This window comes from Melospiza melodia, chromosome 9 (genome assembly GCF_035770615.1).
Source record: "Melospiza melodia melodia isolate bMelMel2 chromosome 9, bMelMel2.pri, whole genome shotgun sequence".
In the NCBI taxonomy this organism is placed as follows: Eukaryota; Metazoa; Chordata; class Aves; order Passeriformes; family Passerellidae; genus Melospiza; species Melospiza melodia.
In genome coordinates, this window is record NC_086202.1 from 18407501 (window position 1) to 18432254 (window position 24754).

At 43.8% G+C, this 24754-nt stretch overlaps 1 protein-coding gene across 1 annotated transcript in view; it reads left to right on the top strand.

Annotated features, from left to right (window-relative positions):
- Nucleotides 1-17242, top strand: part of ANTXRL (ANTXR like) — a 58465-nt gene extending 41223 nt beyond the window's left edge. Inside the window, exon 18 of the mRNA XM_063163606.1 lies at nt 12109-17242. Coding sequence (XP_063019676.1) covers nt 12109-12339 — 231 coding nt within the window. The 3' untranslated portion in view covers nt 12340-17242. The remainder of the gene's footprint in view (nt 1-12108) is intronic.
- Nucleotides 17243-24754: the final 7512 nt, after the last annotated feature.

Genomic DNA, 24754 nt, shown 5'->3' on the forward strand with positions numbered 1-24754 from the left:
GTCTGTTAGTTGCTGCTTTCAGCAATTCCATTCCAGTTTGCCTCTCAGCACGTACTGATTGATGCAGGAAATTCTTAGAGGCTTGGTTTACCAAAGTCCTTGACTAAAAACCCAACATTTTTCCCCTCAGGCAGAATTGATCCTTTACTTTAAAGACTTAAAATGTGATCTCATTATTTTCACTGAAAATTTTGTAGCTGCAACAGGGAGTGTAGACTGGATTTTGCTGTCACCATCCCCTTGCATACCCCTGGGACTTTACTTAGTAAAAAGCAATGCCTTAGTGGTACTACCCTGTGGTTTGTACATGTAAAGTCCTTTCCTGGGGAACAGGACTAGAAGCAGGCTGCTGTGCAGCCAAAAATGTCACAAACTATGAGCTGGTCCTTTTAGAAGCCAGAACTTCTGGATCCATTCAAGTTCCCACCCTTGAGTTACGGTGTGACTTTGAACAAGGCAGAGAAGCTGCAATTTTAAACTGCAGCCTCTGAAATGAGGAGTGTATGGGTTCCTTATTCTGTGCATCCCTTTCAGAGTGATCACTCCTAGTCTGATAGGTTTGTTGAAGCTCAGAAGGTCTGATTACCCTCAAATTTTGTGTGATTACTTCTAATGCTGACCATGACATCTATGTGCCTTAGTTTTCCTAACAACAAAAATAATCATAAGAACACAGTATTTACCTTCCTTACAGCTGTGAGGTTTAGTGTTCTGCCAGGCATTTGGGACACCAAGCTTATGGATTATTAATGACTAATAATTGTTCTCTAGCTGCTACTTACAGGTGGTCAGCAGCTTGACTGCAGCCCACGGAGATGGCAGCACCCACCTGTCACGCCACGCTGGCTGCCCACGTGTTGCTGCTACTTGCAGCTTATTCTAATTGCTTCTCTGCCAGGCCCAGTAATGGCTTTTAATAGGCTTCCCTGCCTCTTGCTTGGAGATGTGTTGTAATCACCCGTGCAACAACTGGCAGAGCTACAGGAGGGGCTGGAAAAGCAGCCCTGAGCTCCTGCAGACTGTAGTTATCAGTGGCTGCTGCCTGGTCCTGGGGCTTTTCTCCCTTTGCTTTTTACCTTCATAAGCTGCTGAAAAAGTTAAAGAGATGAGGGCATTGCCTGCCACAGTGGGTGATGTCACTTTCAATGAAAATGTGACACGTTTAGCTCCCATTTTGCTACTTTTTCTTCTTTTTTTAAAGGACATAGGCATCTCTAAGATTTATTCCTGCTTTAGCAGACATGGCATGGGGGAAAAATCTCCCTTTCTGTGGTGTGGGACCAATGTCCTAATGCACAGTTCCCAGGACATGTTAGAGCTGCAGCTGGAAACATGTAATCAGTGACTAATGAATTTCCTGTCCTACAAGAAGCCCACATACTGCAGTACCCCTCACTTGTGCCAGGACTGTGTTATTTCTGTTGTGGAGGAGGAATTCACAGACTTTGGGGATGGATGCTGCCTGTCTGCACCCAGGTCAGACCAGCAGCCTGTCCATGTCTTTGGCAGCCAGAGGCATGCTCAGGAGCAAGGGGCTCTTGTGAAGGATGAGTGCAAGTCCAGGGCTGGTGTTACTTGGCACACAACAGGGTGAAGAAGGATTGGCCTCATGGTTAAGGCACTGGCTGTAGCTTGCATAAGTTACTTCACTTCTGTTCTACTGCAATTGTACAGTGAATGAGTGATGTGAAGAGTAAATTCTAGCAGCTGAGGCCATGTTCCTTCTGGTACTATGAGCACTTAGTAGACAGACTCTGTTAGGTAGAAAGGGGACTCTTCTTCTAGTCTTAAAAAACATATGTGCCACTTTTTTTTCTGATATTTATGATAAAGGAATAGCTTCATCAAGTCTGATTCTCAGGGCCTTTTTATAGGAAACATGTCTTTGGGATAAGGCCTGGTGAGTTAATCCCTCATTAACTGCAGCTCTGACATGTCTGCATGTGGGGAACAGGCTCTTGTGTTATCACAGTTTTCCAGGCATCACTTCACTGATGCTCCACAATCCTACAGTGTGTCCAGGGGCCTGACTTGAAGTCTGGAGGCTGCCTTGGGCTTTAGCAGTACTGATGGCACACCTCTTTTGAGAGGAAAAGTGCACAAATGCACACACCCTTACTAGGGCAGCATGTACAGATCCACAGTTTGCACATGGACAGGAATGCTGCAGCCAATGTGTTTATTTGTTTCTCAGCAGCACCCTTGGGTCAATGCTGAGCATCATCTGACTGTTTCAGTTGATTTGCTGGGATCTGTGCATCCCTCATTGTCTTTGAGTTGGGTAACACTGCAGAAAGTACCCTCCCCAGCCTTCCTTAGCTCTCTGCTTACATTGCATACTTCTAGTAATTATGTGAATGTGTAATGCTGTGACCTTCTGATGGTGTTTGAGCTGCAGAAATAAAAAATACTGTGTAAGAGGATGTATTCACACTATTATTCACACTAAAGTTATTGTACAGAATGATAACTAAAATTCAAAATGTATTGCCTTATTACTTTGCTCAGAGGAGCTGTACTTCCAGATGTCTCTGTTCTTGTAGAAATTATTGTGATTCATGTTGTGGTACCAGAAAAAAACCCAAATCACAATCTCCCACTATACAAGTAACAAAAAGTCACTAGACAGCAAGAAGAGCTTAGATCTGTGTGTGTTAGGTCTCGAGATGAACCTAATCTTGCTTTGAACATTCCAGCTTTATGTACCAGTTTTAGTCTGGAATATAAATAGGAATTTAGATAGGAACAACAGGACAGCAAATGCCTTGTGCTTTCTGTGGCAACCCTGAGGTTTCTACAGCATTTAAAAATCGTTCAGGTTGGTTGTTTTGTTTTCTGGGGGTTTTTTTTGTCATGTGAATAAACCTCTGCTTTCCTCATCCTTTAGGAATTTAATTGCCTAAGAAGACAGATCAGTCTTCATTGGCTTATTAAGGAGTGGGATATTCAGAAACTTTAAAGTTAGGCTTAACAAGAGCAGTGTCCCTTCTTGCAATGCTGGCACCAGGCATTCTGAGTTGAGCTTTGAAACTGAGAGGAGGTGTATTTGGGGTTCTTTCTACTGCTGGGGGACAGGCCACTGACTCTGCTGAGGTGAGAGCAGGGTGTGCAATAGAGTTCCTAGGAGAGAGCTGGCAATGGAGTGCTCATGGGAAAGAGTAACTGCAAGGTGCACGGGGGAAACATGGCAGGGATCTGTTTGCAGAGTGTTAGGTCTCTGGCATGCCTGAAATGGGACACAGAGTTCCATGTCAGGACTTTGGTACTTGGGTTGCTTTTCTAGTGTGTTCGTTCTTAGAGTGAGGTAGTTGTGTCCCATGACAATCTGCCATTCAGTTTAACACAGGAGCTTTTGCAGGAGAAGAAGTTTTCTGTGCTGTGTCAAGGTGCCAGCACTGAAAATTAACTGTATGAGTCCCATCCCAGAAGAATATAATCCATGTGAGATAAGCACAGGGAAAGCTGAGAACTGTGGATTTACCATCTGCTTGCTCTAGGTAGCAGTAGAGCCATTTAAGGGCCAGTTACCCAGAGAAGCACTGGTGATAGTTGTGCCTGTTTCCAGACTTTACACAAAGAGGCAGCTTGTCTGAGTTGTGGGCCAGGATCTTACATTTTTGACTGAGGCAAGGCAAAATAATAACCATTTCCACCAGGAATCTCTGAGTTTCCATCATTATTCTATACCTTAGTCAGGTGAATAACATTGTGTACACAATAACCCCAGCTTGCTCTTGAGAGACAGTCAAATAATTCACTCAGGAAAGCATGATGACACTTAATTGCAGTTTGAGCAAGATCAGTTATGGTCCTTTGTGGCCTATTTGCTACTCCCAGCAAGCCACCAATACCTCAAGGCTGAGGCTGTTGCACCCAGCAAATGTTTGTTGCCTTTGTTGCTGTGCTCCAAAGCCCTCCCCATTCTAGGGGATGGACAAATGCAAAGTCCTCTTCCCTGAAAACAACCAAAGGAAAGAGGAAAATCTTTTGCAAAGCAACCACTGTTGTGTTTTTTTTCTTGAACCACATTTTAGTCTGGTCAGCATTCAAGTCTGGAAATGTGTGGTGCTGTGGTTAAAACAGGGGATGTGAGTCACAAGTCCTCAACTTGTAAATACCATTATTTCCCCCTGCATAACCTTGTGTAGATGACATGACCTGACAGTGGCTCTCCTTGCTTCCTCTACTCTGGGACCCTCATCCATAAAAGCTGTCAGGAGAGGGGAAGGCAGTAAAACACATGTGAGTGCAGGCTTAGGTTAAGATACTTTTCTGAGATTTGGATGGGATTTGGTCTGGTCATACTCTGAGATTCATACTGAATGTAAGGTGTACCTGATAGACCTTGGTTATGTCCAGTGTTACTCTTCTGTTCCTGTTGTCACTTCTGCTTTTTTAGGGCTTAGAATCAACAGGCTTTGTTACGGATCTGCCCTGTGCATTAGCTCAGCCACAGCCTCAGCAAGGTCCAAGACATGTGATGTTTTGTGCATTCCTGCAGGATATCTTGTGACTCTGGCCATTCCTTCAGGAGATGTCTGTAGCCCATTGCTGCATTTCCTAGCAGAGGCAGGGCTGGAAGCAGCATGCAGTTTCCTGCTGAATGGAGTGTGATGCATATTATTTGAATAGCCCTGTCTTCTGTACTGGGGTGGGCTCTTCATGCCTCTTTCCTTGTGTGCCTCAGCTGAAAAAGTGGTATCAGCCATGAGAGAGCTGGATGGTGGGCTTGTGTTCAGCAAAGTTTATTTTGCTGAAGGATACTTGTCCTAGCTTAAAAGTCTGATTTCCCTGGCTGAGCTATTCCTCCCTCAGATTCCTCATTATTATCCACTTTCTCCAGTGGTAAATTGGAAGTAGCCCCCCTTGTCTTCAGTGTATTCCTGCACTGGTTTTCAACCTAACTGAACAGACTGCTCCCAGCAGACCCACCCCTTGTTTCAAGCAGTGCTGTGCTCAGCTGGGACTGTGAACTGGGAACAGTGCAAATGTGTGTCTGGGAAAACTGTCAGTACTTGATTGTATTCAACTCTCAGTATTCTGGTAAAAGAAGCTACAGTAGCCTGGGATAGTGCAACTATTAATCTTACTGCAAAACAGCTCCTGTTTTAATTGTCTGGTAGAATTGAACACAGTTTTCCTTATTACTGTCTTTATTTTGATTTTAAACTGTTCCTTTAGATAATCTGTAAATGTTTTTTCATGTTAGTAGAATTAGCTGAAGTTGAAAATATACCCCTGAAAAAGTTTCAATATTTTCAATTTTTGTTTTGAAACACCTTTTCTGTCTGAAACTCAAGGATTATTTGAAATTAACAACACATGTTTCAAGCCTAAATTAAACTTATTTTTTTGACATACTTGTTTTACCTGAAAAATTAAGACTTTTGGTTGCTGTTGACTTTTCCTTAGGCCAGCAAGTGAACCAAAAGATGAACTTTTATTGCTGCTATTATTTGCAGTGCATGCCATGGATCTGTTTGTCAGTTTGTCCTAGCAACCTACCTCCCTTAGTCCCTGGGGGATCCCTGGATGGGATTGTCACACATTTAATGTCAAAAGAAGACCTCCTGTGCTCTCTCATCCCTTCCCCACGCCATAAATCCTATTTTATCAGCTATTTGGCCCCCACAGCCAGGGTGTCTGAGGGCATACTACACTTGGAAGGATTTTTTTTTTCCTCCCAGCTTATTTACAAACAAGGCTGGTCCCACTTTGCCTCTGTGAGAGGGCTCAGGGATCTTGCCGGAGCTTTTTGGGCAGCAATGTCAGCCATGTCTGGGCCAAGACAATGGATTTTGTCCTGAATGTGCCAGCAGCCCAAGGAATAGCTTAGCTGTGTGTCACTGTCCCCATGTGCCCAGCTCCTGGCCCATGTGCAGGGTGTCATTGTTTGGGAGTCAGAGTTTGTGAGGCAGGGATTAACTTCTGTGCTGTGTCTCCTGGGCTGCTCCTGTGAGACAGTTTGTGGGTGGTTTAGTTTGGTTGCTAAAAGAAGAGAAAGCAGCTATTTACTTATAAGAGGGTTTTTGTGGACTTTGTGAAGGATTCACACGTGCCTCAGCTGCTTTTAAATATCACTGCTCTTTCCTGGGTCAGGATCTGTATCCTGTTTAAAGCTGGGTTACCTCCCACATCCTAAAGCTCAGGCTAATTCCTTTTGCAATGAGCAGCACTGTGGGTGAGCCCAGTAGGTCACACCTCTTGGTAGCATCACCTTGCTCATGCTGTGCTGTAAACAGAGCTTGCTGCTGCTGCTGCTGCTAGGATCATCCTTGTGCATTTGCATTTTCATTTTGTGATTCTCTATTTGAGTTTATCTCATGTGCCTGAGGGCATTACTGGGTCCTGACTGTTACAGTGAGTGATTCACAGCCCAGAGTGCAGTGATTTCCCTCCCCTGCAATAACTCCATCGTAGAAGGGAGGGAGCAGAAGTGACAGGAGCTTCCTTAAGAAGAGGCCTGATAATACACTGGGAAAAGAATGGGTGAACTTATTTTCCTTTTTAAATGCAACACAAAAGGAAATTATTACATTCTCATTGCTGGACACTGCCACTTTACTGGACCTTACCTACAAAAGCATCTTCTCTTCAGTCAACCCCATTTTCTCTTATCTCTTCATGTTTTGGATTACCATCATTATAGGTGTTAGTCCTGAGTGCCAAATAGCTTCCCAGAAAATTTTTATGAACAAGAGAGGACTTATTAAACTGGAATATATGTATGAGAGTCAGGTTGTTGTGCAAACAAATATTTTAACTTGATGATATTTAATGTTTTGATTCGAACCCTGATAACCTAAAGTGGCTTCACATAAAAATTAAAGACAATTTCATAAAATAATTGTTAATGATTAATGAAATAACCACCATATAATTAATTTTGATTATTATAATTTAATAATTTAATATTATAATTAGAAAATAATTATAAATTGCATATTTATTAACCTGAAAATGTGGTCAGTCACCTGACTGGTGATAAGGGAATTTCTGGCACTTCCAATACTTTATTTTTCAACACAAAAATGATATCTGAGTCCCAAATGTAAGAGCAGGAGTTAGTAAAAGTAACTTGTATGTGCCTGAAAACCAGGCAGCCCTGGGTTTTACGTGACAAACTGTTTCAGCAGCTCCCTAATTTCTAGCCTGTCTGCTGGAGGGTAATCAGTGCAATTCCCAGGAAATCCATGAAGGTTTTAATGAGCCATGACATGTTGAGTGCACAGTCAGCGTGAAGCAGTGCAGTGTGAGGAAGCTTTTGGCAAAGGCTGATGCTCATAGATGCTGAGGAGCCAACTGCTAATCCTGACACTTGCCCAGGGAACTCAAATATTGGGAACTCTGTACCACCTTGCTTCATCTCTTTCACTGTACAGGTGTTGTATCCATAATCTACCTCTGATAAATGAGTTTCCCCTACTGGCTAGTTTAGCATATTCTGTGTAGGTGTTTCTGCTACAACACTCTGGTTCTTTATTAGAAGACAGGGTAGTCCCTAATTTTGCCAAAATTCAATTTTCCCAAAAGTCTCTGGTCTTTAATGGTGTCTGTCTCATTGTTTTCTGGTTTGTGAATCAAAGCCTTCACTTAGCTAAAGTAATTGTGACTTTTTGTTTATGCTCCCTCTTGTGGTTTTGTGAGTAGCATCAAATCTGAATCTGTTCTTTTGAGATTTAGAGCTACATTTTTATGCTGAACTATTGAGAGATATTTAGGAAATTAAGCTACATGCTGATGAACCAGGTCCATAGAAATCTGGCAGATTCATCCCACAGACAAACATAGATAACAAAACTGGAGAGAGAGACCAAGGAAATTATGTTAATTTTGGATTTCAGCATCCTAAATAATACTTATAGTAAATAACCATTAGTAATTATTAAAATTACTTAAATTTAAATATTATTAAAATACTTAAAATATAATAAAATTATAAAACTATAAAAATATTATAACATAATAATTAATAATTTAATACTTCCTTACTGGAAGCAACTTCATTTTTAATTTGTTAGTCTAGTATTTTTAATGGCCATGCTCAAACTTTAAATAGCTTATTTTATTCCATTCTAAAATGCAAGTATCATATTCTTAAAAGATCAAAGACAAGAAAATTTAGTAAAGTGAAGCTAACTCTTTCAGTCAGATAAACACCTCTTCAAATCCAAATTGCAGCACTTGGACTCTGTAAGCCAAACCAAGAGGGAATGGAAAATCAAGCAAAATTTATAATAGGAAGGATGCCTTTCATTAGGTCAACTGATGTAGCTAAAAATAAGAAACAGGCATACTTTTGTGTACACGAATACTGACATGCACAGAGATGAAACTAGATTTGATTTTTGTTAAACACCAATGCATGTATTAAAATGAGGAGGGAAAAGGGACAGCTACTGGCAGATGGCCTGGATTTTTAAAATTCTTTTTGCTGAAGTATTCCTAGTATCATGGGTGAAGAGACTTCCCCATGGCACTCTTTGAATTGCCTGGATTCTTTAGCAGTCATTTCTGTCAATTGAAAACTTGCTGAGTAGTAGCTAAGGATTTTGGGGAAATGAGTGCTGGGGAATGATGTAGTGACCACTGTGATGAAGATAGCCCAGCAACATGAGGCGGTGGCTTTCAGGAGGCTCCTCCCTTCCTGCTCCCCTTAAACCACACACAATAACACATCCTAGGTGGTCGAGGAGACTTTGCCTGGAAGTACAAAGTGCCTGAATTGCACATGTGATTGTTACACTGGGATAAAAGCTGGAGTCGGGACGAGGGCAGATCCCACTGCTTCAGTATTTGTACTTTTTGAAAAGCCAATTTGGCAAGCAGCATAACAAGAGCCTAACAAGTGGATGGACATATGGGGAGGCAAGATAATAGTGCATGAGGAAGAGGGTGCAGATGTGAGCTGCAGCAAGGGCGTAGCTCCATATGGCACCCTGCTGCCCTTCGGTTGGTGCCTGAATGGCCGAGCGCGGCGCGGGACCCAGCCAGCAGGGCTGGCCCCACACACATCATCTGCCACCAGAGCACAATAGCACAGCTTCCACAGCTGGGGTGCCTGGCATCATCCTGGTATTGCTGCACCTTGCAGCTCTGACACCTTCCCTGAAACGCTTGGTGTGTTCCATGCTTCTGGAAAAATATGTACCATTACTACTAGTAACGTGGTGGTGGCTTCTTAATCCCTGTTAATCCTCTGTGCAGGAAGAGCAGAGATAAGTGTGCAGGGTACTTAATTTCTGTCTGTGTTCCCAGGGTTTAAAAGCCTTTATATGCCTTTGGAAAGGAAATTACTTAATTCTTTCAAGCAGAGAATATTAAAAATCATGTGGTTAGCATGTTTATTTGAGAAACATAGTGGATTTTTTTTTTTAATAAACTAACCCCAGAGGGATGTGCATGTTAGGTAGAAAAACAGAGGCACTCTGTTATAAGGAGACTGTGATGTGTGGAGGGCTTAATTCTTCAACCTAGAAATCCTTTGACAAAATACACTTGATAAGTCCAAACTATCACTTATGATTTATTGTCATTTGTTCTTCCCTTTTCAGCTGTTAATCCTGACACTGGCTTAGAGTTTGGCCCCATTTTATCAATGGCTGCTTGAAGTGCTCAGGAGGATTTGCTCCAGTATTCAGCAGAAGTCTTTGATATATGAGATTGCAGGCTAACACTGATAATCTTTTGTGAGGAAGTGTCACAATACATACATCGATCATCCAGGCCTCTGTCTGTCAGACTCTCCCAACCCAACCGTATTTTTCATGACACAATGCAGCGCATGGCCTTTAAATTGCCCATCTGTCTGACAAATCAGTGAGTGTGGCAGAAACTGGCAACAGTTTGACGTCGCCTATCACTTTAACTGAAGTGAAAGTAATGCAAACAGATTTATGGGATCCCCTTTGATTATAGACTATGAATATATTTGGAATTGATGTTTGTGAGAGAGACACAACAGAGGGGCAGGAAAGGCTTGTAGGCAAAAGCACTAGTGTTGGGTTTGCAGCTTTGCATTTACTATGAGGGAGATTGTTCTGTCCTGAATTTTTCCCTGCCCGTATGGTGCATTTCATCTGAGCGCCTCTGACCTTTTTTCTGTTTAGTCTTTTTTTTTTCTTTCATCCTGACTGATTATTTACCTGCTCTAAATTCATAACTTTATAAATATCAAAGCTGAGTTTTCTAAAATATTAAATTTTAGAAATTTAATATTTAGCTCTTAAATATATCTGTAACATTCATTGCATGTCAGTAAATACTGCTGAATTTCCAAGTGGACTCTGAATACAGTGGAGCACAGCAGAAAACAAATAGCTGGAAAGGATGGCTGCTTGCTACAATGCTGGTGAGGACTTGAGTTCTGTGGTGGAGTAGAGCAAAGCACTGGCTTGGCTTTTTTGATCCAATGGTTTGTCTTTGCAGAAGTAACCAAGACCTTGGCTTTTGCCTCCATGCAAATGCTCTTGCCTCAGTATAGTATTGCCATGAACCTGGTTCATAACCAAAGTCTGGCGTAGCAAGCCTGGAGAGAATTTTTAGGGAGAGAATTTTATCCTACTCATTGACACTGTTGTTTAAGTGTAGTGGTGAATTGTGATGGTGAAAGCTGGGACAGAGTCCTGCTGAGTGTGTCTCGTGTGCAGGCAACAACCATGTCCATTCAAACGACTCGTGTCTGCAGCTGAGCTCTGGAAGCCCAGAGCCATTCAGTCCAAGTAAGTGGTAGGGTGGTACCCTTTGGGTTTTAGTACATTTGTAAAATCATTTTCTGAGCTCTGGAGCTTACACAAGCTTCTTTTGAAACACTGTTTTCCTTTCTTCATAGAAGCCATAGATAAGTGATTCCCCTCTCTCTAAAGAAATAGTTTTCATGAACAAAGGTGCAGACATTGGAAGTCACTCAACAAAACAGTTGAGGTTCTGCTGTGATGGCTTCTGCCTCATTTCCTGAGGAAATTGTGATTTGTGAGTTTGCCACAGAAACTCAGCTCATTCTCAAAACACCTTCAGAGTTTTCTCGTGCCAGGCAGCACTGAGCCAAGAGAATCAGTGACTGATGTGGGTTTTTGTATTCTTGCTGCCACAGCTATTGGTAGTTGGGGATGATCATGATCTACAGCTGCTTTGAGATAAGTTTTCTATATTTGGAATCCTTCCCCAGATTTGCTCAGGGGATGTTGTTATAACCTCAAGCTGAATTTAGTTTGTTGATTCCAGCGTGCAGCCTATCTGAGGTCCCTCACTGAAGTTGCCATGTTGCTTTTGCATTACCTGGGAGCCTCTGGCTGCTTCCCACAGGAGAGGCTAGGTGGTCTTTGGGGTCTCTATCTTTCTTTCTTCCTGTCAGGAACTTGGATAGTGGGAACCTATGCAAAGCTTTATTTTGGCTAAAGGAAACCCTGATATATTTGCATTTAGCCCCTACTTGACTAGGGCATCCTCAGTGCTTGCTTTTTTTTCAAATCCAAGCTACTCCTATTTAAACATTTCCACACACAGTGCTCCCATCAGGTCCTGCCTGTCTGCATCCCACATCCATCCTAAAAACACACTCATTGGAGAGCCCTCTGTGCAAGTCCCACACCTTGTTGGTGTTTCTGCAGTTCCACACTGCAGCACAGAAGACACATGTACTATCCCAGTGTAATGTTCAAAGCACAGACATCAGCCAGGCTAGGATCACTTTGAAAATGAGAGCTATGGATTGTCTTTGCTAATGTTGTTGCTCTGGTATAATCCTGTACGAGTTTTTTTTGAGCACAGCTTTGCAGTCAGGAACCCACCAAGGCAGGCATGATTTGGGTGGAGCTGTCACTTTGGGCATGTTCTGCTCTAGTGGCACAGCAGAGAGCACATGTGAACACAGTTCCAATGTGGTCCCTTTTGGTTTAAGCCAGTGCTAGGCTATTATCTACAGGCCATAGCTCTGAAAATCAAGTAAAGTACGAACTTTAATACAGCGCAGTTTGAATGTAATTTCTAGGACCAAGAGAATGATACTAGATGAACTGTAGCCTGACCTCTCTGCTTATAGTACCTTTGACTAAGTACTGATGAGTCAAAATACCTACTTTTTAATCATGAATTTTTCTTCACCTCTAGGGAAGATGCATAAACTTCACCCGTGTGAAGTCGGATGGCACCTCTGCCCCTTACAGCCCACCACCGAAGCTGCCGTCGCGCGACAACGCTCCCCTCAACAACGCTCCAAGGAGCCCTTCCTCTCCTGTGTCTCTGCAGCCTCCTTCCAGGCAGCCACCTCCTGGGCCACCTCCATCCCGAGCCCCTCCTGGACCTCCTCCTTCACGCCCACCCCCGCAGCCCATGGCTTAGAGTGCAGCAAAACCTGATCGACACAACACGTCTCTTTGCTGAACACAGCATATTTATTGAGTATTGGTTTACAGTTAAAGATATCAGAATTTGTTGCTGGTCAGCAAAAAGAAAAAAAAAAAAGAAAAAGGGAAAAAAAATATTGCCAAGTGTCAATTTTAGTGTATGAATATATTTATACCACACGTGCTGAGTAAACATTCAGTGGAAAGATTCAGAGCTATGGGGTATAGAAACAAACCAAAATGATCATCTAGATACAGTAGCAGCTTTTGTGTGTATACTTTTGGAGATGTATTTAGCTAGGACAGTTGTCTGACTTGGTGTGTCAGATCATTCATTAATAACTTTAGCCGGTACTCGTGCATCAGTGGCTTCGATAGCTGCCGCCTACAAGTTGGTTCAACATAGTTCATTGAGGAATTTGCTTTTTTTTTTTCCCAACAGTACTGCATCCAGATGTTAATATGGATCAACAGTTGCAAAGATAACTTTCTGCCTTTGGTTCTGCAGGTGGAATTTCCATGGAAGTTTTAAGAGGTCTATAACATTCATGAGATAACATAAGACTATGTGCCAATAATCTAGCTCAATAATCTATCATAGAAGAGGGATATATTTTTTCCCCTAGAAAAATCAGTTTTGAGCCTGCCATCTCTGAATACGTTTAGACGTGGTTGCATAGGACAACCACTGAAAGTGAGATACTCCATCTAGAAATCCAGATTTTGTATAAGACTTGAGTTCTTATTTGTCCAAAGTTCAGAGGAATTTTGAAAAAGCTAAACACCAATTGACTTGGTGTTTAGCTTTCATTTATAGAAAGAGTAGTCCAAAAGGAAGCAAACATACATGGAATTTGAACACAGATGCTGTAGTAAGCAAACAGAATGTGTTATTTATATCAGCAGCATTGAGGGACTGATTCTATTGCTATTTGACTGGATAAATTTCCTTTTGATCTTACTGCCTAGAAGAATTTTATCCTTTTGTGATTAAAACATAAATTCCTCTTTGAGCAGCTATTTCTTTAGGCAGTTTAGATCCCACTAATATGTAACCCTGCAGTCTACCTGTGGCTGAGAGGCATGGTGTGAAGAGTGAGCATGAGCTTTTATCCCTGTTTTACATGCTTGGCTGCTCTCCCATGCCCTCAATTTGGGTGTCACCAGAAGGGGATGTGAGCGCCCACACAGAGGTGGGAATTTCTGACGCGGGACTGGGGGCCAGCCCATTATTAGTGTTCACTGAGCAATACCTGAGTGGGTTGTGCCCAGAGCATTCCCTAGTGAATCAAAATAACACCTGAGCTTGCTTTTTCTCCACCACTACCTATTGTATTGGAGAGGGAACCTATGCTGGTCTGCTTTGGCACTGGCTGTGTTTTTAGGATAGTTGTAAAAATAATGATATGTTGCATTATGACACAGCATATACCTATTTCTCCATCTGTGTGTGGGTGTGTAACACATCACAAGAGTTGTTGGCACATAAGTCTAGGATAAAACACTAACTGTATTGTGCAGTTGCTCCAGATTTAAGACCTTTTCATGCAGTTGTTACAGGCATATAAAGTTGTGCTGGCACAAACAGAAATCAAGCTTAATGTTTCCAGTGGAAGGCCCACTTGCAGAACACCACCAAGCTCTCATCAGTCTGTGCTGATCACTGTGACATGCCGTGTGTATGCAGCTGAGGCTGTCAAACATGACTCAGAAGAACCACAGAGCCTCCTTCTCCTCTTGCACTGCTCTGCTCTCTTGAGCTTAGCTCTTACCTCATGTATATTGGTGCAGGTAGTGGAATCATGGTTGTGAGTGCCAGCTGGCCTTGGAGCTGTTCCTGATTTAGGCCAGAGCCAGCAAAGCATTTCTGCATGTGTTAAAATATCCTGCAGGTCAAGAGAAACTTCCTTATGCCCAAGTGCTTTGCTGACCTGTGACTTCATTGTGATCAGAAAGGAGAATTGGGATGCAGTCAACCCTATCCTCATTCTTTTTAGACACTTGAATAGGGTCTGCATAATTTGGTTCATGAGAATGGATTTCTGTTTGGAGGGGAAAGAAGAGTATGTGTGTGTGTGTGTGTGTGCCTGTGCTTGTGTGTGGGAACTGTGCAGGGTTTTATTTGGTTTCTCTTGCTTTACAAAAATTGCTTGAGTGTTGCATGCCTATGAATAGAAAGGCCTTTTGCAGCCAGTGTAACACACAGAGTCATCACCTATCTCTGTTTCTTTCAGCTGAAAGGTGAAACTAAAGCAGTTCTAATTTCCACTGCAGTTCTGGTGAAACTATGGTTTTACCCCAGTGAAAGGAACTGGATGACTGCAGTGAGAGGGCAGGAGGAAGGGTGGGGAAGGTGCTTCACAAACAGAGATCATTGATGGGCGTTATACTGGTAATGTGGAAACCCTACAATAGCCTTGCTGGGTCTAAGACCATTTGTAATGTGTATGTACAGTGAACCTAACAGCTTCTTAAATTGGTTGTGTGAGAATAATTAGCCAGCAAATGCCAACTAGAAATTGAAATGGCAGAGGACAATAAAACTGATACCCATGCCAGGAAAAGCAGGGAATTAGAGCTTTAACTTCTTGTGGGGCTGCAACAGACCACTGCTCTGTAGATGCCAAGTCTCTTATCAGCAGTGAGATTGAAGCAGTGACTTGGTGGGTCCAGAGTTAATTTTAGCTAATGACAAAGCCTGGGAGCCAGATTTTGTCTTGTGTTGCACCTGTAGAGATCTTGGGAGAGGTGAGTTGAGTTGGCGATTCGCCCTCATGTCAGTGTTGGTGGAATTTGACTCCCTGCCAGTGACAGTGGAGCTGCTGGCCCAGGCAGGGCCTCACAGTCACACATCCAACATGCCTGTTGTTTGCAGTTGAGGAGATGATTGGTCTTTGCTGGAATACACAGACTTACAAAGATAACACATGCTAACAATTCTGCACAACTTGCAAGTGCAGCAGGAATAGGAGCAGCTTAGGCTTTGCCAAATCCCAGGTGAATGGCTTCATGTATGATGAAGTGGGAACCACCATGGATTTGAGAATTAGATTTGGCATAAATGGAGTTTCCTGCATTTTCACTGTAAAAAATTAGGCATTTGGTGTGTAACTCAAGTTTTGGCTGCAGCCTCTGTGACAGGAGCACTGCAGGTTTAATTTGCTGGTAAAGCAGAAAGGGAAAGTGAAATTTTTTTGTGTTAAACTGAATTTTCTTTGCAAAGGTGGGAGTAGTGAATATGCTGCACTGGCTACAGAAAGGCCTTTTGATTGTACAGAAATGTACCCATTTGCAGTGATCTCAGGCACTGTAACAGCACAGTAAGAGAAAGTAGTTGTTATTTTATCATCTGTTGAGCTTGAACCTTACCTGGTATAAATCAAAATAGACCAACTGAAATCAAGACAGTAATATTGGTGTCCATCAGCTGAGAAATGTCTGGAAATAAAGGAAGGGACAAAGTGCCTCAAATGGGCCTGTTATTTCAATGTTTGTTTTGGCATTCTTTTATATGCCAGTTGTGATTACAGTAGTTACACTGCTAAGAAATGTTCTCATGTGGGAATGATTCCCATGTATTTTCCAGTATATAGCACCATTTGACACTTGCAAAAAAAGTGAATATCTAATTCTTCCCGAAATCCTAGAGGAAAATGTGGATTCAGGAGGCCTTGGTCTCACACTTACTACAGATGTGAAATGACACAAGGTGCAAAGCAGCAGGGAGGGAAATTCAGTGTGTTTAAACCTGATACAGAACCACATTGATCAAAGCATATTTATGGCCATTTTTCAAGCTCAGTGCATGTGTTGCCATCTGTGGGAGTAGCCTGCAGAGCAGACGGTCCTAAATAGAAAAAGGGAAAAAAAAGGAAAAATAATCAGCTTCTCATGTGAAAGAGCAAGCATAACAATGAATGACATTATTTCATGAACTGTACCAGTTCAAATGCATGTGCACCTGGTGCTCCTAATGCTTTTTTAGTCCTGTTGGTCTTCAGACAACACAATCAGTAATACGCTTTCTCTCTTTAATCACTTGCAGTTTTTATTGTTGTTACTTTGAGTTTTTTTGTGGTTTGTTTGGTTTTTTTGGTTTTTTTTTAAAGAAACATTTCACTGAGAAAACAGCCCTACTTCTGTAAATATAGAGTTTAATTTGGAGGAGACAGCACACTTCTGGATGTTACTGCTGGACAGTTATTTATTAAAAGGGGCTCAAGGTGAATAAATAGAGGTGGCTCAGGATCCATGCATGCAAGTGTGATAATGCAGTGTAGCATTTTCAGTTCTCTGTAGTTTTGGGGTAAGGGGAATTTTTGGGTCATCCTAGTTTTTTTAGAAGTTTGTTACTGATATACCTTTGAATAATGCAATAGGGATTCCTGTCATATAACATTGCTTGAACAAATGTGTAGATTACAATAGAATTTTTTTTATTTGGGAGATGAGGAGAAGGGTTGTGAGGGATAAATGTTTTAGGAAATGTTTTAGTTTTTATGGGGGGAAATGTACTGTACTCAATTTTTTAAGTTTTTGTTTGTTTAGGAAGATATAGTATTTTCAGAAACAGTGGGGAATGTGGGCTGATCAACAGCTGGGGCATGGAGATGTGGGACAGAGGAAGCAGTAAGATTTTTGAGGGATAAAGAAGCTTTACATGGGGGTGTGGGTTTGTTACTGGTACATGTGGTACAAATTTCTGTAACTGACATGCTGCTTCCATGTTATAATCATGTAACTTCATGCATTTTAGGCACGTGCTCTGTTTTTCTGAGAAAACCTTGCAAATGTAATGCCTGCATGCGAATGTGGGAGATGTAGCCAAAATCTTGTAATCCAACATAATGTAGTCTTAATGGCTTCAGAATCAACAATAAAAGTGCTTACTGGTTAAACACTATAAAGAATTTTATTGCAGGGTCATTTTAAGAGGTGATAAGCTTTTCTGTATCTTCTTTCCAATCAGCTCAGCCACCTAATGGTCAGGAGAGAAATGTGGAGTTGGGCTGTCACAATTACCACCCTTGACTTGCTACTAACTTCATTAGAGACAAGAGTATGTTCTGTGCCTCAGTTTCATGTCTCTAGGCTGAGAATTTTGATCTTTGTCTAATTCAAAGGTAAGCCATTGTTTTTTGAAACCAGCTAGAAAAGCTGAGTAAATTGAACTGGACTCAGGATTCAGACATTTATTAACACATGGGACAGAGCCTGAAATAATTGCTGCTGTCTTAAAGAGGAGTCATAGAACACACAGACATAAAGTAAAATCCATGCAAGACAAAATGCCAGAGCTCAAGACTTCAACAAAGAGAAATTCCATGGGAAATCCTACACTTCTGAAACCCCTGGAGTCACCAGGCTTCAGACAGAACTACAGATTTTCAGTCCTCCCTACTTCTAATGTTTCCTCTGTATCTGTTCCAGCCCCACTGAGTCCTGGGGGCAGAGGGCTGGTGGACATAAGGCAGGCAAGAAATTCAACAGGGGTAGGCCACAAAAATCTCCAACCAAGCAGGCTGCAATTGTGGGCAGTGAGGGCTGCTGCAAAGCTGCTGAGCTGTGGTGTGCACTCAGTGTGCCCAGCATGGCAGCCACAGCCCTGTGTGCAGGGGAAAGGAAGCTGGTCTTTGCACACACATAATCCCCTGAGCCTCATCTGCAGAAAACGCTGGGCACCCAATTTTGGGGCTCTGGTCCACGTGGACTCATTGCAGCAAAGCAGGTGGGAGCTGCCTGGTGCCCTCTGGGCAGCTCCAGGGGTTGTGCTGCTAATGGGAATTGAAACCCTCAGCCTGGAGCTGAGCTGCTCCCTCATGGAGGCAGGGCTCTGACAAAGAGCCTGGCTTGCTCTCACCCTGCACCCCAAGCTGGCAAGACAATAGTCACCCAGTATGGTTTTGTGGCCTTCGCTCTGTTTTGTTCTTCCATCTGCTTCTTACTCAGAAAGCAGGCTTGGGCTCTTGGAGGAGATCAGATAAACAAAAGTGCTCCTGCAGCCAAGGCTCTGGGCATTTTTATTCTGCATTAACAAAAACCCTACATTGGCTGCAGCTGTGGCTGCTTAGGTTTACGCATGCCTGAGACAACAAAATTCAGATTTGACCTGAACTTTCCCAGAGACTGGGAATGTGCAGATCCAGGTCTTTAGTTATAGAATTTTCTATAAATAGCCTCTAGTGCTGATTTAGAATCTTTCATCAAATGTCCTTCACAGTCTCAGGAGTGGCATTTATATGTTCACATATACCAATCTCTCTGCCCTATCTGTGTGCATGAAAAATCAGCAACAAGAATTTTTTTGGCTTCAGCAGCTTGAGCCAGGAATGGAAAAAATGCTCTTTTCCCCTCTCCTCTCATTCCTTGAGAAACCACAGGCAGAGCATGTTGCCCATGCTGGAAGCTGTCTGGTCTTTGCTCTGTGAATGTGCTTTGCCCTTTGGGATGGGACTCATCTCAAGTTTCATGTTTCTGTGACAAATTTCCCCTTTTCCTGCACATCAGAGCACCTTCCTTTTCACTGCACAGGAGGCTGCACTGGAGTTTCCTGGCCAGGTAACATCACTGATTTCTGGCTGCAGCTCGGACTGTGAGGTTATGTATGATATGAAAATGTTCTCTAAAAGAAAACTTTCCTGCTGGAAGCTTTTGCCTGTGACATAGATTGAGAAATGTTTCCTTTTAAGCTTTCAGAAATGCATGGTTGCAGGGGTCAATCACCTTAGATAAGCCCATCATCAGAGGTCACTGAGGTGAGCTCTCCTCACAGCAGCCTCTCCCTGCCATGGAGCAGCTGCCTTGCCCTTCATCCACACTGATGTCCTGCATCTTGCTGAGCCTCTGGGCCACGATTCTGGAGCTCAGGCTGTCTGATTCTTCAGGGTAGAAATAGGAGCCCTGCAGAACCACCCTAGGTCCTGTGACCCAGAACACCTCACACCTAGAGTGTACACTTTTCCCTTTAATGGCAGAGGGACAAGATAGAGAGCATGTTTTCCCAGTGAGCACAGGAACACAGCTGCCAAGCCATAGCCATGCAATAAACACCATGTGTTTGCCACAGGGTACCAAATACAGCAACTCTTGCCTTACTGATCATGCCTCAGGCACTCTTAGGGTAAAATACTTAGTGCCCTCAAATGTTTTCTAGTTTCCGGTTTTTTCAGTACATAGAAAGATGTTTTGAGGTGGAAACAGGAGTCTCAAGGTTCCCCTTCATCATCAAAGACATATTTGGCCAATCAAAGCCAACAGAAAAATATGGCAAGCATATGTGGCAGCTCAATCTCTTCAGAAACACAACTGTTCCTGCTTTGTGCCTCTCTTTCCTTTTGCATCAAGAATATATTAGGTATCAGTGAATGTGCCTAGGGGGAGAGGTTGGTCCAAGTTCAGCTTTTTTCGTTGTTGTTATTTTTGGGGTTTTTTGTTTTTTTCCTGGATTTCTGGTGCACCTCTGTAAGGTATGTTTGGATCATCAGTGATAAAGGGAGTTCAACACATCAGTGAGGCTGTTGTTTCCAACGGGGAAATGCAGCAGTGTCCTCAGCAGCCAGTGCCTTCAGAGGGCAGATAAAAACCCTTGAAAGCCATAATCACAATGGCAGACTTGGCTCTGCTATAGCTCACCAGGAAACTCCAGCTCCAGGAGTGCAAACAGCCTGTACCTGGGACAGCAGGAGTGAGTGTCCTGTCTGCCAGGACAGTGAGAGAGACCCAGGTGGGGTCTGTCTCTTCCCAGGCTAGTGGTTATGATTAGGGACTACTTGTGCCTTGAGGCACTTTTCTCTATGGAAAAAAGCGAGCAGGGAGAAACTGTTAACTCTGCAGGCTCTGGAATTTCCCAGCTCTGTTTCTGCCAATATTAATCATTTGTATTGCTTAAGTAACTCACAAATGAAAATGTGAAATATGTCAGTTCCCTCTGGGCCATTCACAGGAGCAAAGGAGCAGCCCTGCCTTTAACCCAGGCCAGCTGGACCCAGCATCACCCTTGGAAGAGAAGACAGGATGCCTCCCAGGTGGTCTCAGGAAGTGTCTCTGCCATGGTCTCCTGGCAGTTCTGTTTGGAGGCTGAGGATTTGCGTCCCTCATGGATCCTGTTCTCCTTTTCCTGAGCCATGCAGGGGTGGTGCTTGTCTGCACCCCATGGGTCAGAGCTGCAGCCTGCTGGTGCCAACAGGGGCTCTGAGGGGCTGCTGGAGCACCTTGGAGTTCACAAACTCTGCACAGTTGTTTTTGTAGAGTGCCTTTCCCTCCCTCCTTTGAGGCTAGTGCAGGCCAATCAAATTATGGCTGTTTCTCTGCCCTCCTTTTGTGCCTCAGTTTCCCTTCCTGCAAGGACAGAGCCCAGCTCTGGCTGTTGGAACACTGCAGCTCAGCCCTCCTGGCCAGGCAGGTTCAGCAGTTGCAGCTTTGGGGCTGCTCTCAGACTTAGCAGCTGCCAGCTTTCCTCTCTGGGTACCTCTGCAGCAACCCCTGGGGCAGAGGCAAGAGGCTGGAGAGGCTCCTGCTCCTGGCCAAGCACATGACTCATGGCATTTGGCATTCCAGTATTTTTGGTAGCTCAGGAGCAGCCCTAGCTTAACAGCAGGAAATAAGAATACAACTAGCCTGTCAGTGTGTTTGCAGCCAAGCTAAGTGCATGATCCTCTCTGGCAGGGCTGGCCCCATAGCCATGGCCCCAGGACAGGGAAGCATTATTTCACGTCTCTTTGTTTTGTTTTCCTTTGGCAAGATTTTAGGATGCCTTTTCTACACCCTCCAAGAGAGATCTGTGTACCCATTGCAGTGTTACCTGTGTGAGTGGCACAAGCACACTGACTTCAGTGGGGTCACTGCAATTCTGCAGCAGTGGGAAGGGAGCCAAAATCAGCCAAAAGGCCATGGATGCTGCTCAGCTCTGACTTAAAAAACTGGGAGACTGCAAGCACTGAAGTGTATGTGGCTGCCTTGCTACAAACAGCTGGACTCTGACACATCCAGGGATGTGAGCAAATTTTCATTTTTTACTTTTCTCTTAGGTTGCTCTGTGTGTCTGCCTCCATCACAGGGTCATTTCAAGCAGCAGGACTGAGTTTAATTGTGTACAAACACCTGTACTTTTTCCATCAAGAAGCACACAAAAACCAATTCCCATAGAGGCAGGTAGGTACATGCACAAAATACATCACAGCCAAGCAGTCAAAGACTTTCTGGGTGCTGCCTCCCACTCTCTGCTGGCATGTGAGCTCCTGGCACTTGTCATGTCCCCATCAGACCCAAGTGAGCTGACTCTGACCATTCTGATTCACAGGGTGCTTTCTTTGTTGGCCTTTGGGGTTAAACAAGTACAGCAATTGCCTGTTTTGTGTGGGGAATGGTTGTTAGAGCAACTGGGAGGAATTCCTTGGCACCAACACAAGCTAAGAAAAGAATGAGCAGAAAAATGCTCAGCCAGAGTCAGTGCCAGAGCAGAGGCAGGGCAAGGGCTGGGGCCTCACCCTGACTCTCCCACCTGCAGCAGAGTGTCCTGGGCGGGGAAGCTGCTGGGAAAAGCCAGATCCACACCCTTCACTAACCTCTGTGCAGAGAGCCCACAGCATAGGCACCCCTGACACTGAGGTGCTGAGGAGAATCTACCCCTGACTTTATACCCTTTTGTTCCTTCTGTAACTGAACATGCCCCACAACATCCAATATGAAATTTCTCTTAAGCTTGGCTCATAGCTGCTTGCAGTACAACTTCAAAAATGAAATTGTGATAATGATTTTCAAATTGAAATAAACCTATTTTGGGGTCATTTTCACTGTGAAGCTTGGTTCAAAGGCATTGGAAGAAATGGCAGGGTGAGTAGTGAGCTGACAAGTAGTACAATTTTGGCAGGGCTTTAGAAACTTTATTTTTACATTAGAGATGCTCTCCTTGCTCTAAACTGCTGCCTTCCCCATCTGACCCTTTTCCCCACCCAGCTGCCACCTCATTCATAAAAAGATAATAACTTTGTTTGGATAGGCCTGCTGGCAAATTTACACAGCTCTCCATGTAGAGATCTGATTTCAGGTGAGGCGATTAAGGGTGATGAACAGGAAGAAAAGGAAGAAACGGAGGCAGGGGGGTGGTAGGGGTAGGGAAATGGAGCAGCAGAAGGTAGTGCCTGCTCTCTGCTCTTGTTTACAGAATGACTTGAAACCTGCAGGATGGAACTGCCACGGTTTCACAGTGAGTGTGAGCCTGTCTGCAGGCACGGCAGCTGCTGCAGCAAGGGGCTGGGCTGTGGAAGGGAGGGCCAGGTGCTGTTAGTAATGGGTGTCAAGCTAAAAGACTTGTGTAAGGGTAGTGTTCAGATCTGGAAAGCACAGAACTATGTGAGTTTGGTAATTTCTTTTACACATGAACAAAACCAATTCTGACTTTTGAATCTCTGAACTGGGTTCTCATCAGAGCTCCAGTTCTACAGGGGGTTCTGCTTACAGACTGGGTTGGAGGAAGGTATCCATTTTGTAGCCTAGTAGCAGAATACCCCTCTCCTGCTTGGTCTAAAGGGTATGCTCTTCAAATTTGAGTACTTATGTCATATGGTTATAGTATTATTGCTTTGCCCAACAGTACGTCTCTGTGTTTGGTCTTCCTTTCCCTCAATGATTCCACTTGATTTCCAAGTTCCTGGCTGAAAAAAATCAAACAAATGCATACTTTGGGATGAAATTCCCAATGGACTGTGCTGTTTTGTTAGTCTTGATATGATTTTATTAGAAGTGAAAGCCATGAAAGGAAATTCCTGAGCATTTGAGAACCTGGTTTCCACAGGCTTTCATGTTCCAAAGAAGTCAGCTCTTGGCCTGAAACTTTCCAGGCATAGTGCCAGACTTGACAAGCTCATAGATGGAAAAGGGGGCTGCCTTTATACCCTAGAAGACTTTAGTCACCCTCTATCTAAATTAGAGCATCCTTTATGCTGTTGTCATTCAGCCTACAACAAATTGCCTAAGATTAATGGGTAGCAAAAGCTTCTTGACGTGATGTCAGTCGTGCATCTTCCCAAGGCTATTGGTACCTTTTTGTTAAAAATCCTGACTGTGATTTCTGTTTCCTTTGTGCTGGCTGAGTACATATCAGGGCAGCTCCAATGTCAGTGATTCAAGCTTGGGACGTCCTGGGGCAGAGTCAAGAAAAGCCAAGTGTACTGGTCCCTGCTGCATTTTGTCTAGCTGAAAATTGGTTAGGACTAAATGGCTTAAAAATGCAAACACACAGCTGATTATGGTGCAAGATGCTGCTCTGCTGGAGGTTGCTGCCCACTCTTGCTGGCTGTGCTGGGTGTGTCAGCAGGTGCAGGAAGCCTGGAGCAGGCCGGAGGGTGAGGCCTGAGGGAGTCACTGCACTGACACACTGTGGGTGTCTGCAGCCATGGTGTGACTGACCCCCTGCCCAGGCACTCCTCCTGCAGACAGATCAGAGATGGGGCTGCATTTTCTGGGGTACCACAGTGCCCTGCAGTGTAAACATGCACAATCGCTGTCTGAGACAAATGCTAACCACCTTAGTACTCTGTTGAGCGGAGTTTCTGAACAGTCTGGTTTGTGCATTTGGGGTTCACTTCCCAAAACAGAGTAGTACCTGAAATGCAGGTGTGGCCCCTGGGCTGGGGGACAGTGCCAGGGTGAGAAAGCTGAGCTTGGGAGAGTCCATGCATCATCTTCTGCCCCTTTTCTAAAGAGCTGCATGTTCCTGAGGGTGATCACTGAGCTATGTGTGAGGCTGTGCCTTGCATTGCTTGCTGGTGCTGTAACAGCTGTTGTGTCTCTGGTACACAGCAGTAAAGTCCATGAACCTCAGATAAGCTCTCTCACACAGCACAAGTGCTAAGGGGGGAACAAGAACTGCAATGAAGACAAATCTATTCATGTTTACAGCTGCTCAGGGTAACTACATTTGCACAAGCAAAAGGGATACTGGTCTGCCCTCTGCTCCACTAGCCTGCAAGTGCTGACTGCTCTGGTCTATATTAAGTCTGTGCAGTCTTGCTCCGGGTCTTGCAGCACATTTCAGGTTCTCCAGACCTTTCCTAGCCTGTCCATATTGAGTAAAATGTGCCAGTGTTTCTATGCATTAAAATCCCCTGGTTTGTTCCTTCACAGCCTTTTTAGTTTATGATGGCCAGAATGACCCCTCAGACTTTTTCCCATTTGCTGTCTGGTTTGGTCTCTGCTGCCCTCTGTGCCCTATGGCTGCTTGCTGTAACTCTGTGATTTTCTGCCTAGAAGGGCTTCTTTGTCCTTAGAGTCCTCAAGAAAGCTGATCTCCATGGCAAGCTGACCATTTCTATCCCAACAGAGGGAAATGTGTGTGTAGGCAGCAGACACTGGCATCCAGAAGAAGCAGATGCAGCCTGTGAGCAAAGGCACTTTGCCACCCCAGGAGGAGG